Below are 14402 nucleotides of genomic sequence, written 5' to 3'. Positions count from 1 at the left end.
GTGGACAAGATAGTCCTCAATTCACAGGCATGCTGGAAACTTCCTTAACTACAGATAGGGAGGAAGGGAAAAAAGGGCAAACAACCAGTAGTTCTTCGCTGTCTCCTAACTTGTGGTTTGTAGGGTTTCATCTCCAAGGGGAAAACTCCCAATGCAATTCAAAACTTCCCTGAGGGCTACATCATTATATGGTAGGTGGAAGCTATGTGGTTTTATCCTGGAAAGCAAGTCAAAGGATACACACATGAAGCAAATATACTATCAAACTTGGCAGGACTATCCTTGCGCATACTTCTGGTTAACAGAAGAAATAGCTGTTTGGCTTTAGAAACTCTTATACCAGCTGAATTACAGAAGCAGGCCCCACTGTGCTAGACATTGCACATGACAATAAATAAAACCAAATAAATAAAACCAAATAAATAAAACCAAATAAATAAAACCAAATAAATAAAACCAAATAAATAAAACCAAATAAATAAAACCAAATAAATAAAACCAAATAAATAAAACCAAATAAATAAAACCAAATAAATAAAACCATCCCTCGTTGAACTCAGCTAGATGGGAACACAAAATACGAAGTGAAGAAAATATCTTTACTATACCAGCCAAATTGCTGGTTACTCTCCTCCCCATATGTCACTATAATGGAAACTGTGTAATAGGGAAAAAAAAAAATCACATTCTACCTTTGATATACCTAGGTTATGACCACCTCCCTTACAGCTTTACTGACTACATTTGGGAGGGTGGGCAGAGAAAGGGTCTTGCACCTCAAAAGATCAGCAGGAACATATTTTAATAAGTGAAGGGTGCAAATGAAAGTCACCAGTGGTAGTATTCAAGGACAGCTACATTTTTTCCAAGTCATGCTGCACTCAGTCCTTAAAATCCACACAACTCCTCTGTATACATAGCAGCACACCAGAAAACTCAGCAACACAGAAAAAAAAATCTAAGGAGCATATATGCCGCTTTAGAATTTGTATAAAATGCAAATTACAGGATCTGTGTATCCCCACCACAGGATAAACGGTACGCTCTATAGACTGAGCGGAAGCAGGTATAGATCACTCCATTTAATCAACTACTGCAGCTGGGGGTCAGCTTGGCAAGGGTGAACTCTAATACAGAACAGTGTATGTGCTCCTGGTACAGCCTGGGGCATCCCTGCTGACCTCTGCTTGACTCTGCCTGGCACGTAAGCAAACTGTTCATGAAACCTCTCCTCAACGTTGATGAATTAAAACCAAGTCCTATAAAACTAAACAGAAAAACAAGACTAATTAATAAACTGGCCCGTCACAACATTTGCATATGCATTGACTGTGGCCGAGTTGCAGGCAACTGACACACGAGGAGACATCTTTCTTTACTTTGGATGCTGGTCTGTGGCCAGTCTGGTGGGTTTACTATACCGGTTTCTTGTAAGTGCATGATTTAACTTGAAATCACAATAGTCTCTTCCAGGAAAGTCATATGTAACCTGCCTTTACAAGCAGCAATACGCGCTGCTAGGATTTAGGGCTTTAAAGGTGGGAAGCAGTAACTTCTCATCGTAGTTTACCGGTTAATGTTACTTTGGGCACCTAGCAAAAAACAAAAAGTGCATTACTTTTACCATGTATGACTACCTCAAATTTACTTTTCTTTGCACTGTACATAAATTTAGGTAATCAAAAGATTTAAGTAGTAATATCTCAAGAAGAATTGTAATTTTTGCTACCTACGTAACAGTGAGTAGCAAAAAAAAAAAAAGCAAGCAAGCATCCAGGAGAGGATAAGTTTTACTGCAGCCCTCTTGCTTGTTTTCTTCTTCACCAAATATATTAGCTCTTAAGAAGGCAGGCTGCTGATACACAGCCAGAGACTTGTGTTACATATAATTATGTCACAGTTTCTTACAACAATACCGAACACTCTGAAGTATGTAACTAATAGTAATTACAAAGATTTACTTTTTAAAACACCTCCTGGAATACAAATAATACATTTTAATGGGCCATCAAGTAGTCCATACATTTTCTCTATTGTTATACTGACAAAATGCAGCACCATGGCCTATTGTTGCAGATAAAAGAATCCCTACTCTTCTTCCCATACTTGCTACAAGCAACGCTACTTTCTCCTTCTCTTGGAAACAAAATTTCAAAGTTACTTGCCTCAAATCCTCACTAAATCAAAGCCTTAGATTTTAAATATGAAGAGAATAGAATATTTTCAAAGCTTCTAGATTGTGAGCTGCAATTCTTCACTTATACCTTAAAATCATACAACAGAGCTGAAAGTAAATGAAAACGTGACCCTCCGGAAGAGAGGGAACCATCCCAATCACGTGGCTGTCCATGCCATAGTCACCCTGCCGCAAGTTGCAGGCATCGATCTGATTCTGCCGATTTCACAGCAAGACTGAAAGTGAACTAATCTGGACCCAAGTTAAATATTTTGATTGAGATGGTTTTGAGTATGCTAAGCACCCATTTGAACATCAAGTATTTTTCAGTCTTTCATCTAGCAGCTGGTGTTAAAACTAAGTACGCCTGCATGTGAGAGGACCAAAGTATTCGTGACATAGCTAGACAATGCTTTCATCAGAATAAGTTGTTCTCATCTACGAGTTTCGAGTTCTTAAAACATAGCCTATAATACTCCAACCCATCATTAGATGAGCATTATGTGTTACAACACCCTGTCTTTGGAAAACAGGCCTCCCAGAGACGCCGGTCCTCTCTTCAGAGCTCTAAACTAATTATCGCTGATAAATTCCATCCCCTCCAATCAGGTCTTATAAAGTAACTCTGACACCACTTCTCAGCTACACCACCCAATTCTCACACAATTAGGTCTCCTCTACTCTAATAGAGAAGATATATTTCAGGAATTACTGTGCTCCTTGCCTTATCCTTCAGGGGTCAGGGAGTAGAAAAACAAATCAGCTCTGGAAATCACACTTTTATCCCTACTTTTCAAAGCAACAGCAAGATTTGGTTGATCCTATTCCTTTCATTCTGTTCTGCTCAAACCTTCCACAGCTCCACTCAAACAACTCGCCTAGAAAAATTTCTGTTCACCCATCATATAGGATCCCTCCTCTTAAATCTGTTGCAAGCTTTTGTCATCATGTCCTCCAAATGGCGGAAATAAAAAAAAAAAAAATCTCCTCAGCATATTGCTACACAGAGAGCTACCAGAAGGACAAAAAAAGTAGGCTTCCTGAAAGACAACAGCACAACTAACTATAAAGTCCTGTCACAATAAAATGCATTGTGAAACTCCCCCCCCCAACAAAATTCAATTCAGGTTTAACAGGCCTTCTTTTGTTATTATTCCAAATGCTTTTTTTGATTAAATCTTGAGTATCATGCTCACTCATACCATGACATCAAATTGTTACTGAAATCCTGCACCTTTAGAACATATACAATGTACCGATATGACAAAAGCAATGAAGATGAGCATGCACCATCATGATAAGGCACTTTGATTTGTTCATTTTCACCGTTGTAATGGCCTCAAGTTAGCTCTTGTATTTTGAGCTAAGCAAAAGCAGAGCCAAGGCACAGTCGCAATCCGCATGCAACACATTAGTCATGCTGGGTCACCTCCTAGATTAGACCTCGCAAGAAGGGTTTTGGCACTCTGGCAGCCCTGGCAATCGTTCAGGGGGCGGCACGCCCTCTGCTACAGCAGTTTTGAACTCAGGGTACCCCAACGTTAAGGGGTGATTCCCTTAGACAAGCCCCAGACCACAGCTACGGCTAGCTGCAGCCATCCAGGAGGCATACAGAGGACGCGAGGTTGACGTTTTTCTCCCAGTACTGCCACACCTACAGCAGCGAGCAGCCTGCACGCCTTTTGTGCTTCCATACGTACTTCACCAGCTTACATTCCCTCTTGGGGTTTAAGATTCATTGTCTGAAGCCGGAGAGCGGCGTTTCCCCACAAAGGGCTGCCGGCCGCAGGGCCGCACGCCCTGCCAGGCCCGCAGAGGAGCCCATCCCCTCACCTTTCCCCTGGCTCCCTGCCTCCGCGAGGCAGGTCTAGGAAAGGAGGCAGCGCTGCTCCTTAATTCCTCTCCCTCGCCCCTCCCAGCGAGGTGATTTGTTTAAAATGAGTAAGGTTGAAAGCATCTCTATTTCCCTCCTCCCCCACGCCGCAGCGGCTGCCCGCCGCCCCCCGCGCCCAGCCCCGGAGGCCGCCACGTCGGGCCGCCCTGCGGGTGAACCGTGCCCGGGACAACGCGGCGAGGGGACGGGAAGGCAGCAGCTGCGCCGCAGGCAGGTTTTTGCGCCGGGGGAAGGAAGAACCGGCCGGACCCGCGCGGGCGGCGCGGCCCCAGAGGGGCGGCCGCGGCCGTTACCTCAGGCTCTGCCCCCCGCACCCCCCCGCGACGCGGCCGTTGCCAGGCGGCGGCCTCGCCCCCAGGCGGCCCATGTGCGAGGCGGCGGCCGGGGCGGCGCTTCCCCCCTCCCGCCATTAGCATAACAGAGAGGGGAGGAGGAGGGAAAGAGAAGAAATTAAAAAAAAAAAAAAAAAAAGCGAGGGGGAGGGGGAGCCCTTTTTCCCGCATGAGCTGCGGCGGGGCCACGGGGAGCGGGGCCGCGCCCCGGCGCGGCTGAGGGGAGGGAGCGATGCCGCAGAGAGGCGGCCGAGGGCCGGGAGACAAAGGGAGCCTCCCGGCGGGGCAGCGGGGAGCGAGAACCGGAGCGATTCGGGCGGAGGCGCCCCGCTGCGAGGACCGCTGCCCCCCGCCCGGCCGCCACCCTCCCCGGCCCCGGGGCGGAGGCACTCACCAGCCGAGCCGGAGGAGGACCCTCTTCTCCGGGGGGTGGCGGCGGGCTCGGGCGCCTGGGGCTGAGCGGGCCGGGCTGGGGCCGAGGGCTGCTCCTGCGCGGGGGACGGCGTGGTGGCGGAGGAGGAGGAGGAGGAGGAGACGGCTCCCGGGGGGCTCCAGTCAGGCTGCGGTGGCTCCGGAGCGGTGGGGCGGGGCGGCTCGGCGGGGCCGCCGAGGTCCAGCAGCTGCGGCGGCCGCTCCTGCAGGGCTGCGGCGGGGGCGGGAGCCGCGGCGGGCTTCCTCTCCATCACCTCCAGCTGCTCGTCGAAGTCTTCGTCCTCGTCCTCCTCTTCCTCCTCTTCTTCCTCCTCCTCCTTCTCGTCGTCGAGCACGAACTGGTAGTTGAACTGGGGCTGCTGCGGCCGCGCTGGCCCGGAGGAGGAGGAGGAGGAGACCAGAGACGACTGGTCCAGCTCGTCCATGGTGCCTGGGGCTGGAACAATGAGTGCGCGGCGCTGGGGCTGTGCCTCTGCCGGCTGCGGGGGGAGGGCGAGGGCTGCGCTGCCGCCGCCGCTGCGGGACCCGGACTCCACGCCCTGTTGAGTCACCGGTGGGGGAGGCGGTGGGGCGCGGCCGCCTGCCCCGCCCCGCCCGCCCGCCGCGGCGCTGAGCGACGGCGGCGACGGCCAGTAGGAGGGGGGGGGGGGCGGGACCGCCAATGAGGCGCGGCGCCGGGTGCGGCCACCTCATGAATATGCAGCGCGGGGGGCGGGGCGCGAGGGCCGGCGAAGTGGGGATGTAGAAGTCGGGTAAAGTTCAGCGCGGAAAATGCGGGGTGGGGCGGGGGCGGCCCCCGGGGCCGGGGCTGCCCCCGGAGCCGGGGCCAGGTGGGGCGGGGGCTGCCCGCGGGGCCGGGGGCGGGGCGGCGGCTGCCGCCGGGGCCGGGGCCAGGGTGGGGCGGGGCGGGGCGGGGCGGGGGCTGCCCGCGGGGTCGGGGCGGGGGCTGCCCCCGGGGCCAGGGTGGGGCGGGGGCGGCCCGCGGGGCTGGGGGCGGGCGGGCCACACCTGCGCGGCGGCCGGGGGCCCGGCGGCGGGGGCGGCGCTGGGGGCCGCCGCGCCCCCTGCGGAACGGGCCTGCGGGGACGTGGCGGGGTGGGGGGCGCAGCCCGGGGCCCCTCGCGTTAACGGGGCGGGGGGGGGGGAGCCCTGCATCCCTCCGCGGGCCGGGCTCGGGCGGCAGCGTGACGACATCTTGTGAGTGCGTGTCGTGATTCATCACTTTCCTCCGCCAGGACCGGTGTTACTTTTTTTCGTTTTTTTTAAACAGGGGCCAGAAACCCGTAGCTATTAAAAAAGGACAGGGTATCACTGGGCTCCGCGGGGACCCCCGCTGCCAGGCACCGATCAACCGTAACCCGGTTTCTCTCACCCTGGGTGTGACCGAAGGGTCCCGAGGCATCCCGGGGGGGCTCCGCGCTGCCGGGCCGGGAGGCGGCGAGGCTCCTTCCCCGTCCCGCGCCTTCTCCTGGGGCTCCGCGCAGGCCGGCGCAGGCAGGAACATCGCCCCTGGGGTGGGAAGCGGAGCCGGTCAGCGCCTTCCTCCGAGGGCAATGGGAGTTTTAGCCAAAAGACGGTGCAAAAAACTTACTGTGTCTGAAAAAAACAGAGGGCAGACATTTTCAGAAGAGACAAACTTGTTTAACCGCTCGTATTAGTTAAGTCGGCCATCTGAACAGATCTAACCAGCTCTTTAAAATTTGAATTATGCAACTTGTGCAGGAAAAAATGGTGGCTCGTTCACAATGCAAAAATTGGCGTATATCTCTGTGTTAGAGTCTGGTGTGGTCTCTTGCTTTCTGCTCAGAGGCGGAACATTGGCCAAAGCCCTTAGGGTAACAATTTAACTAAAATGGTGTATATGTGGATGTAATTTCCACCCACGCAGCTACCACAAGACCAAAAGGACTTACAATTCTATATTTAATACTATTCCAACATTACTATGGATTTTTAACCCACAGATGATGTCGTTCCCCCACGTGTGCCCGTACGAAGAGATCAGTTCACGGAAACGTTCAGGGCAAGCAAACTGCGAGTTCAGTGAGACACAAGAACTTAAGGAAGAGGAACCACAACTCTCCTGTCACTTCCGTTCTGCCATGTAGGGTGCCGTCTATGCAGAGAGGCATATTCGGGTCCCCGTAAGCAGAATGACTGACGCCCTGGCATCAGAAGTTCCCGAGTGGGCTCTGTTGGTCGTATCTGAATGCGTGGAGGTGGTGAGGGGGCAGCTACGTTTCATACCGTGGAGGGAAGAGTCTCTAGCATGAAACTGGGGTTAGATCTCCAGCATTCAGTCACTTTCTGAAAAACAGGATGGCAACACACGAATGGAGGGACTCTAAGGGGTCCCAGCATTGAGTCCTCTCTTGTCTCAGAAAAACGTATCATATTCTTTGCATGAACTGTCTGAACCCAAATATTTGAGTGGGGGTGGGTCGTTGCTGCTATTTGTATTGGGAAGGCCGTTCTAAAATATCCCATTTTCTAAACAACTAGACACCTTCTTCTAACTTCCAGTCTTAATTTGCTCAAGGCCAATGTACGCCCTTTTCCCTTTAATTTAAATTAAATCTCTGAATTTTAATTTCTAACCTGCTTAAAAGAACACATTTTGTCCAGCCCTTGCTTTCTGAAGCTAAAGCTAGAGAAGCTCTGCTGTCACCCTTTCCCTTGCTCCTCCCAGCAGCCTCTCCCTGCACCCGATCCAGTCTCCGTTCGGGCACAGGAAGTTCCAGATGAGACTTTTTTCAAGGATGTACAAAGACATCAATATTCCCTATCTCTACCAGAAATGACTAGAAGGAATGTGAAAAGCATTTTTATAAATGCAGTGAAGGCAACACTGTTATCCTGATGGAGATAAAAATTTCACGGCAGGTGAATAAGCACTTAACAACCTGTGAGGTCTTGAGATTTCATTCCTTTCCCCTAAGATTTTGTATCTTCTATTGACAAATCATCTGTGTATATTTTCAAGTCAGCCCTTTTTACAGCTATATAAGGGATGTTGCAGTGGCAGCAGGATGGGCGGATTAGATTCAACGTATTGTTAAATATAAAACATGGAAGTTTGGGCTAAACTGTATTCCTAGTTTTATTGTTGCAACTCTGTTACAGCCAGTGGACTACATACGCATAAATAAAGACAGAACAGGCCCAGTGGCTCCCATCACCCTCACTGAAATTTATATTACACTACTTCGGACAGAGTGTAACCCAACGTTCAGCTCGGTCAGCTCAGGTATCAACCTTGAACTTCACCGAGATGTCGATTACCCCTGAATGGTATTTTTGATCTGGTAGAAAGGGTGGGTCCTGACGTGGAGGATCACAGCCCTAGATCTCTGCTGGAACTCCAGTACCAGCACTTCCACTTCACCGAGCCGGTAATTAATTTGGTTCATGATTTAAGATACAAACCGATACCTTCAGTCTTTTTTTTACTTAGCGATTGCTATGTCTACCCAGTGTCTTACACACAGCTGCCACGGTGTAAGTCCACGCAAAGAAAATCTTAACAATACTTCCTCTCTTTTCCTACCACCTAGTCAATGTGGAGAATGTACATGGGGGAGAGCACTCCGTTCTGGGTGACGTAAATTCTCAGAACATTTTTGCTCTTTGAAGAAGCTTAATATGCTAAATTGCATTAAGAAATGAGTAACAATCTGGTGATGGCTTCTATCTGAGAAAAAAAACAGGCCAGATTTAATGACCTTACTGATGAATAGAGGTCTGTAATCTTCAGTGGCATTTTACCCCATTCACAGTAGCTGGTTGGCCTGAAATATTTTGCTAAAAGGAAAAATCAGCTTTGAAAAATTTTTTAAATCGGATTGGAAAATCAGTGTACTCATTTATTACATACCCGGAAAGTAAATAGACTTTTACTTTTGTATTGTAAATCTGCGCTTTTTGCATAGCAAGTAAAAATACTTTGATTGATATAATTTCACCAGCCAATCTATTTTTCGCATCTCTTGGTTAAACAAGAAAATGGAATTTTAACATTCCATTAAAATATACCCTAAGGCAACAAGGTACCTTTAAAAATTTGTAAAATTCTGAGTACAGACACAGCGCTGAAACTAATTTTAACATACCTAACTGCAGTGATTTTTGGTCACCTACAAGTAGGAAAAATCTATATATAATTTGGCTGATTTTATCAGAATGCTTGTAAGAGAATCCATCATCAGTTAAAGAGAAATGAAAGGTTTTTTTCATTTCAAAGAGAAAGGAAGTGACTAAAGGTCTTGGAGGGAAACAGGAAGGGAGTTCCAGATAGCCTGAGCAAGTCAAATTAACAAGCGAGAGGAAAATACAGCTCTCCAGTACTGAAACTATACTGCAAAACACGCTTCCTTTTAGCTCTTTAGAAAGATATTTTACAATTCTTATATGAAGGTTGTCAACAAGTAGGAGTATTTTGCAGATATTCAGCAAGTTAATTCACAAACTTAGTTTCCATGAGATGTTTTCATATAGCGAACTTAGGAAGAAAAGCATTTAGCACGTGAAAAAGAAACACCTGTCAGTGTGTTTCTGAATTTCCACAGCGGTGCTGACAATGGCTATGTACTGGTTGGATTTTTTTCTGTCCACTGTGACCTTCTTCTTGATCTTACGCAGAAGTAATATGGTATCACAGCGTATCGTAGACTAGGAAAATAATTGTGATGGGACAAATGCAGTATTATCACTTCACAGCGGGATCAAACAGGAAAAAACATTTGGTCTCAGACAGTAATTTAAAAAGATGGAGTTAAAATTGCAAGGATGGTTGGATTTCTGTCCCTCCTTTTAAGCTCGAAGTACAATCCTCCAGGTTTCAGGCATCATGTCTTTATCTCTGGAAGGATAAAACTCTGTGATTCTTTTGTTTTCAGCTTATGCCTGTGCTGCAGTGCCTTGGGCATCAAGCATATTTACCTAGCAGGTTTGTCTTTGTTTGAACACCTGCTGTACTTCTTTTCAACATCAGTAGTGGGATACTGTGACAAAATCACTGCCTAGTTTATCAATACAAACGCAGCATACGGAGGGGAAAAGTGTTAAAGCAATAGTACAGAGGGATTACCATCTCTTGGTGATGACTGAGTCAGGTTCAGCTTTATCAGAATCTTCTGTGGGGCCTGCCTTTCAGCCTGGTTCTCTGCAAGAATTAACATTTTCTTGACAGTAGCTTTTTAAACCTTTTATATTCTTTAGTGTTCCGGGCACTTCCTATCCTGGAATTGTTTCTAACATCCCATAAGCCAACTTAGATGGAGCCAATTTTTCCACTTTTTTTTATGCCCCCAACATCATCTTGGTAAATCCAAACAGTCCATTTCTACAGTAAATGTCCTAATAACCACGTCAATATACAGTATTCTGATGCAGATCGGTCACAAAACATTCTTTAAAACTTCCTTCAGCCAGCCAGCCGGGTGCTGAGCCAGTCCATCTGCATAAATGAGAGTGGTTTAAGGACAGCTCTTAATTACACCAGCTGCCACCAGTGAAAAGTTGCCATTAGCTGTAGCTATAAATTCCTACATCCAGGTAGTTTCTTCCTAGGCCACAACTGGGTCTGTTTAAGCTGTCATTCAAAGAAACCAAAGCTGATGCATAACATTAAAAATGACGTTACAACAATGAACAAGAATATATTTGCTCACCATTAAAATATACCAGCATTTGAAGTGAATCAAAGCAACGACTTATAATACACAATGCTCTCCAGCAAATGAGACTACGACGTGAGGAATTCACATCACTAAAACTGCACAGGAATCCACTGTTAAGTGGATTTTGGTGTGACTGCTCTTTCCCTTGCAAAGTACCATTAGGTCTTAAAAGACAATGCACAGTTAAGATACCAATTTTACATCTTACAGACATTTAGGACCCTAAGCATTGGGGTCCTTCCACACCCAAAGAAGGCGTTGTTTACACTGAAGAGAGACGAGACTTCTGTACAAAAACCTCAAACATTTCCTGTAGCACTTCCATGTTCCTGGATAACCTCCTATCTAAATACTGACCCCAGTGAAGGCTGCTTAACTCATAGGACTAACAAGTTCCCAACAAGCAGATAGCGTGGATTTAAAATAAATATTTTCCTTGAAGTCCTTTCCTCTCTGCCCAGTCAGGGGGGTGAGGGTTGGACACTCCGAGGGAGCGTGCAGTCAACCAGAAGAGCCCTTAAGTGAAAATAAAGAGTGAAGACTTACCTTTCATTATTACAATGATGCAATATATCAACAACAAAATTGAATCAAATGTGTCCATTCACGCCTTAATAATAGTCTATTAAGAAAACAAAACCCTGGGAATGTGGCAGAATGATGTACACTAAGCGATTTTTAATACCACTTTCTAAATGCATCAGGTCACTGTAGAAAATTTAAACATACAAGAATGTGAAGTCTTCTGAGACTCTCTGTGAGCATTCCTGTAATTTTCTAAGGAATCAGAATGAATGGTGAAAATTTTTCCAATTACCCAGAATACAGGTAATTCCCCACTTTAGGTTTAATATTGCTACTCTTCAGCCCCTCACACTTTTAAGAAATACGATTAAATTAATCACTTACCAGTTTGGCCATAATACTTTACGCTCCGAGGAGCATGAGGACCATCAGCTTCATTGGACCTAGACAGAAAAAATCCATTCTCTGTTAATATCTCTTGCAAACAGATCAAGGTAGTATCATAATTACTTTTTCTAATTCCTGTTTTCCCCTCCTACTTTTCATTGAAACATGAATGCTTAAAATCAATATCAAGTTTAGATCTCGGCATCCCTAAATCTATACCCATGGACATGTCTAAATTCAAACTTTTCAGCCTTAATATTTAGCTTTTTTTTTTTTTATGGTTTTATTACAGTTCTGCTCTGTTTTATGTGAACATCCCACACACTGTTATTAAAGTAATGAACCAGCAATGTTTGTTCCCTGTGTGCCTGGGGGTTCAATGGAGGGAATAAAGTCCATTGATGCCCAGTACCTTTCGGGTCATTTGGACTGACATAGTTGTGACGTTCAATTCCCGGGGAGTGAAGAAAGGAGGATCTACTCATTACATCACAAATTAGAGCATGGACAGAACAGTTTAACAAGTTACAGGTGTAGTTTTAGAGCAGAACTTGGATGGCACGTTCCAGGCTCAGAGTATCTAACCTCTGTCTAAATCGGGGGTGCTCAACCTCTGATTTCTTAACTTGAAATGCACAAGTGACTGAGCTGAATTAGCTGAATGAACCGACCGAGGAAAATACGTTCCCTGCATATTCAGAGGAAGATGCAGGTGGCAAGAGCTGATCTGGCAGCTCCACCATTCTGATTCCAGATGCTAAGCTAGTGATGCTACTGGCTTGGTGACTAGAATTTACAACTCCAACAGCAAGAATGAACTATCTGAAATCACGGCATTTTATCTATGTTATTTTAATAGCTTTTTTAAAACTTAGGAATTCATAAAGGTTATAATAATTTGGGATTTAAATTGGTTTGCTTTTTTAAAGAAAAAGTGCATATAATTTAAATTAGAAGTCAATTTTTGCTCTTTTTATGCATTGATATTTACCCACTTAGTGAAGAAACAGCCCGGTTACCAACAGTCAGGGTTATTCCCTTGGCTGCCAAATATGCCCGAGGAGTAAACAGATTGATAGTAGCAACATTTTCACCATTACTGTAGACAAGGTTGATGGCATTGCTACTGGGACTATGAAACTTCAATGCACAGGCAAAGTTTGCACTGGAAGCAACAGTACTGATTTTAAATGGCTCACATTTGAAAGGTACCAGCCCATCATTTTCTAGCACTTTGCTCACTGCTCAGTAACTTGGCCCTTGTAACTGCTTTTATCAGACTACAGCAGCTGGAGTCTTCACTTGAGTTATGGTGGTGTTTTGGGGTCGCAGTGCATTTTTGACTTCCAAAGACAGAAAGTATGGCAGCTTTGGAAGACACCACCAAGACTGTGACTGCTGCTTCTTTCTTATGAGTGTTTAGGGAGCTCTTGCTTTTATCTGGGTTAGACAAAGATAGGACAGCTAAAAAAAATTTCAACACGACTACCCTGCTTTCTCAGTATCACATCAAGCTGATCATACGCTGAAGCCCTTTATCTCCCTCACCTTTCCCCACATAAAACACTCCAGCTTTTGAACACTTTGGACAATTTCAGTTAACTACGGCAGTGGCAGAAGATTCAAGGATATTAAATTCCTGAGAGTTTTGTAAAAATCAGCAGCTGGCTAAATTACAGAGAGCTGACGAGCTCTCCTGTGGAGACAGAGCCGGAGCCAGGAGAACTTGGTTGTTACCCGTTCCATTTGGGAGCCATCAGCTAGTACGTAGTTTTTACAAGCGTGTCTGTCTTTTACCCAGATGGCAAAACCAAAAAAGGAGGATAAGAGAGATGTGAGAACAGCTGAAGATATTCTAGGATAGAGATGCAAACAATATAAGACCTGAAGCTATAGGAAACCTGAATTGGCTAGTTTTACTGGTTTTGGAACTAGTTCCTGACTGTTGTAGATAGGGATGTATTTTAGGTGAGTCGTGCCAGTGGAACTGTGGTGAAGGCTACCTAGGTGTAGCCACAGTTTTGGCAAGGACAGGAAAAAAAAGGGAGGTAAATCTTGTAGGCTGAATTGTCTCTGATCTATCCTGTGAAAAGGAGCAGAAACAAAAGGAAAAGATCTTGAAGAAACAGCACATGAAAAAGAAGTTACATAGGGCTACTTTATTCCCCAAAGAAAATCGAGGTTCTTCAGATTTTCTAGGGCATGATGTTTGGCAGGTATCACTTATTCTAAGCTGTTTTCAAATGCATTTTTTTCAGTGCAAATATAGTTTTTACTCTTCTCATTGTAACTTGTGAAAAACTAACATTTCAGTAAAAACTAACTACTTGAATACCATGTAACATCTGCTTAAATTACTACTTCAGCACAGGCTATTAGCTAAGATTAACTGGTTTTATTCCATCAGTTAGAATCAGGTTGCTAAACAGTGCAAGTTTTAATGTATAAGCCTGGAAATAACTATAACTTGACCATATCCTGGGCAGAAATGCCTGGGTAAATTGAAAAAAAAAACCAAAACAGTCTGGCTTTAGAGGTAGCTAGCTATATGTTACTTGTTTCTCATCCAAATCTTACCCACTTTAAGCTTTAGAAAATAAAATCAGAATTTAGAACTAGCAGTCTTTAAGATTTATCCAACTAAATTGATTCAACAGAGTTCTTGTAAATTTTGCATTGTGCCATTGTAATGTTGAACAGATGTCTCTGATGGAGCACATTGCAACCTTCCTGAAGCTAATATAGATGAACTAAGATGGCAGGCGGTGTCTACCCTCAGAAACTTATTTCATTCTCCATTTCTCTTCGCTTGCAATTTTTATTTTTACTTAATCCCTGTTCACTCAGATTTTTCATGAGAATGACGACTTCCTTAAAATTTCTTTTTTTTTTTCAGAATGTCACCTGGCAAATCAGTTTCAAACGAGTGCTGCTAAAAGAATAAAATCATATAATGCTTCAACTGTGTAGTCTGCTGT

General features: G+C 45.7%; 1 protein-coding gene and 1 long non-coding RNA gene across 3 annotated transcripts in view; one reads left to right on the top strand and one right to left on the bottom strand.

The window, feature by feature from the left end:
- Nucleotides 1-6353, bottom strand: part of RTN4 (reticulon 4) — a 48318-nt gene extending 41965 nt beyond the window's left edge. Inside the window, exons 1-2 of one of the 2 annotated variants that reach the window (XM_076335202.1) lie at nucleotides 6207-6353; nucleotides 4797-5373 (exon numbers count right to left, since the gene is read on the bottom strand). In XM_076335202.1, the coding sequence (XP_076191317.1) occupies nucleotides 4797-5373; nucleotides 6207-6338 (709 nt within the window). In that variant the 5' untranslated portion in view covers nucleotides 6339-6353. Of the gene's footprint in view, nucleotides 1-4796; nucleotides 5374-6206 lie in introns of those variants that run through there. The other variant, XM_076335201.1, reaches the window with a different exon arrangement.
- LOC143158788 (uncharacterized) lies at nucleotides 4221-7996 on the top strand. Its single transcript, XR_012995062.1, has 2 exons — nucleotides 4221-4280; nucleotides 6799-7996. It is a non-coding gene; the product is annotated as an uncharacterized LOC143158788 (long non-coding RNA).
- Nucleotides 7997-14402: the final 6406 nt, after the last annotated feature.

Source organism: Aptenodytes patagonicus, chromosome 3 (assembly GCF_965638725.1).
Source record: "Aptenodytes patagonicus chromosome 3, bAptPat1.pri.cur, whole genome shotgun sequence".
NCBI lineage: Eukaryota > Metazoa > Chordata > Aves > Sphenisciformes > Spheniscidae > Aptenodytes > Aptenodytes patagonicus.
Note: the sequence above shows the minus strand (reverse complement) of the source record. Positions and strands in the feature narration are given on the sequence as shown.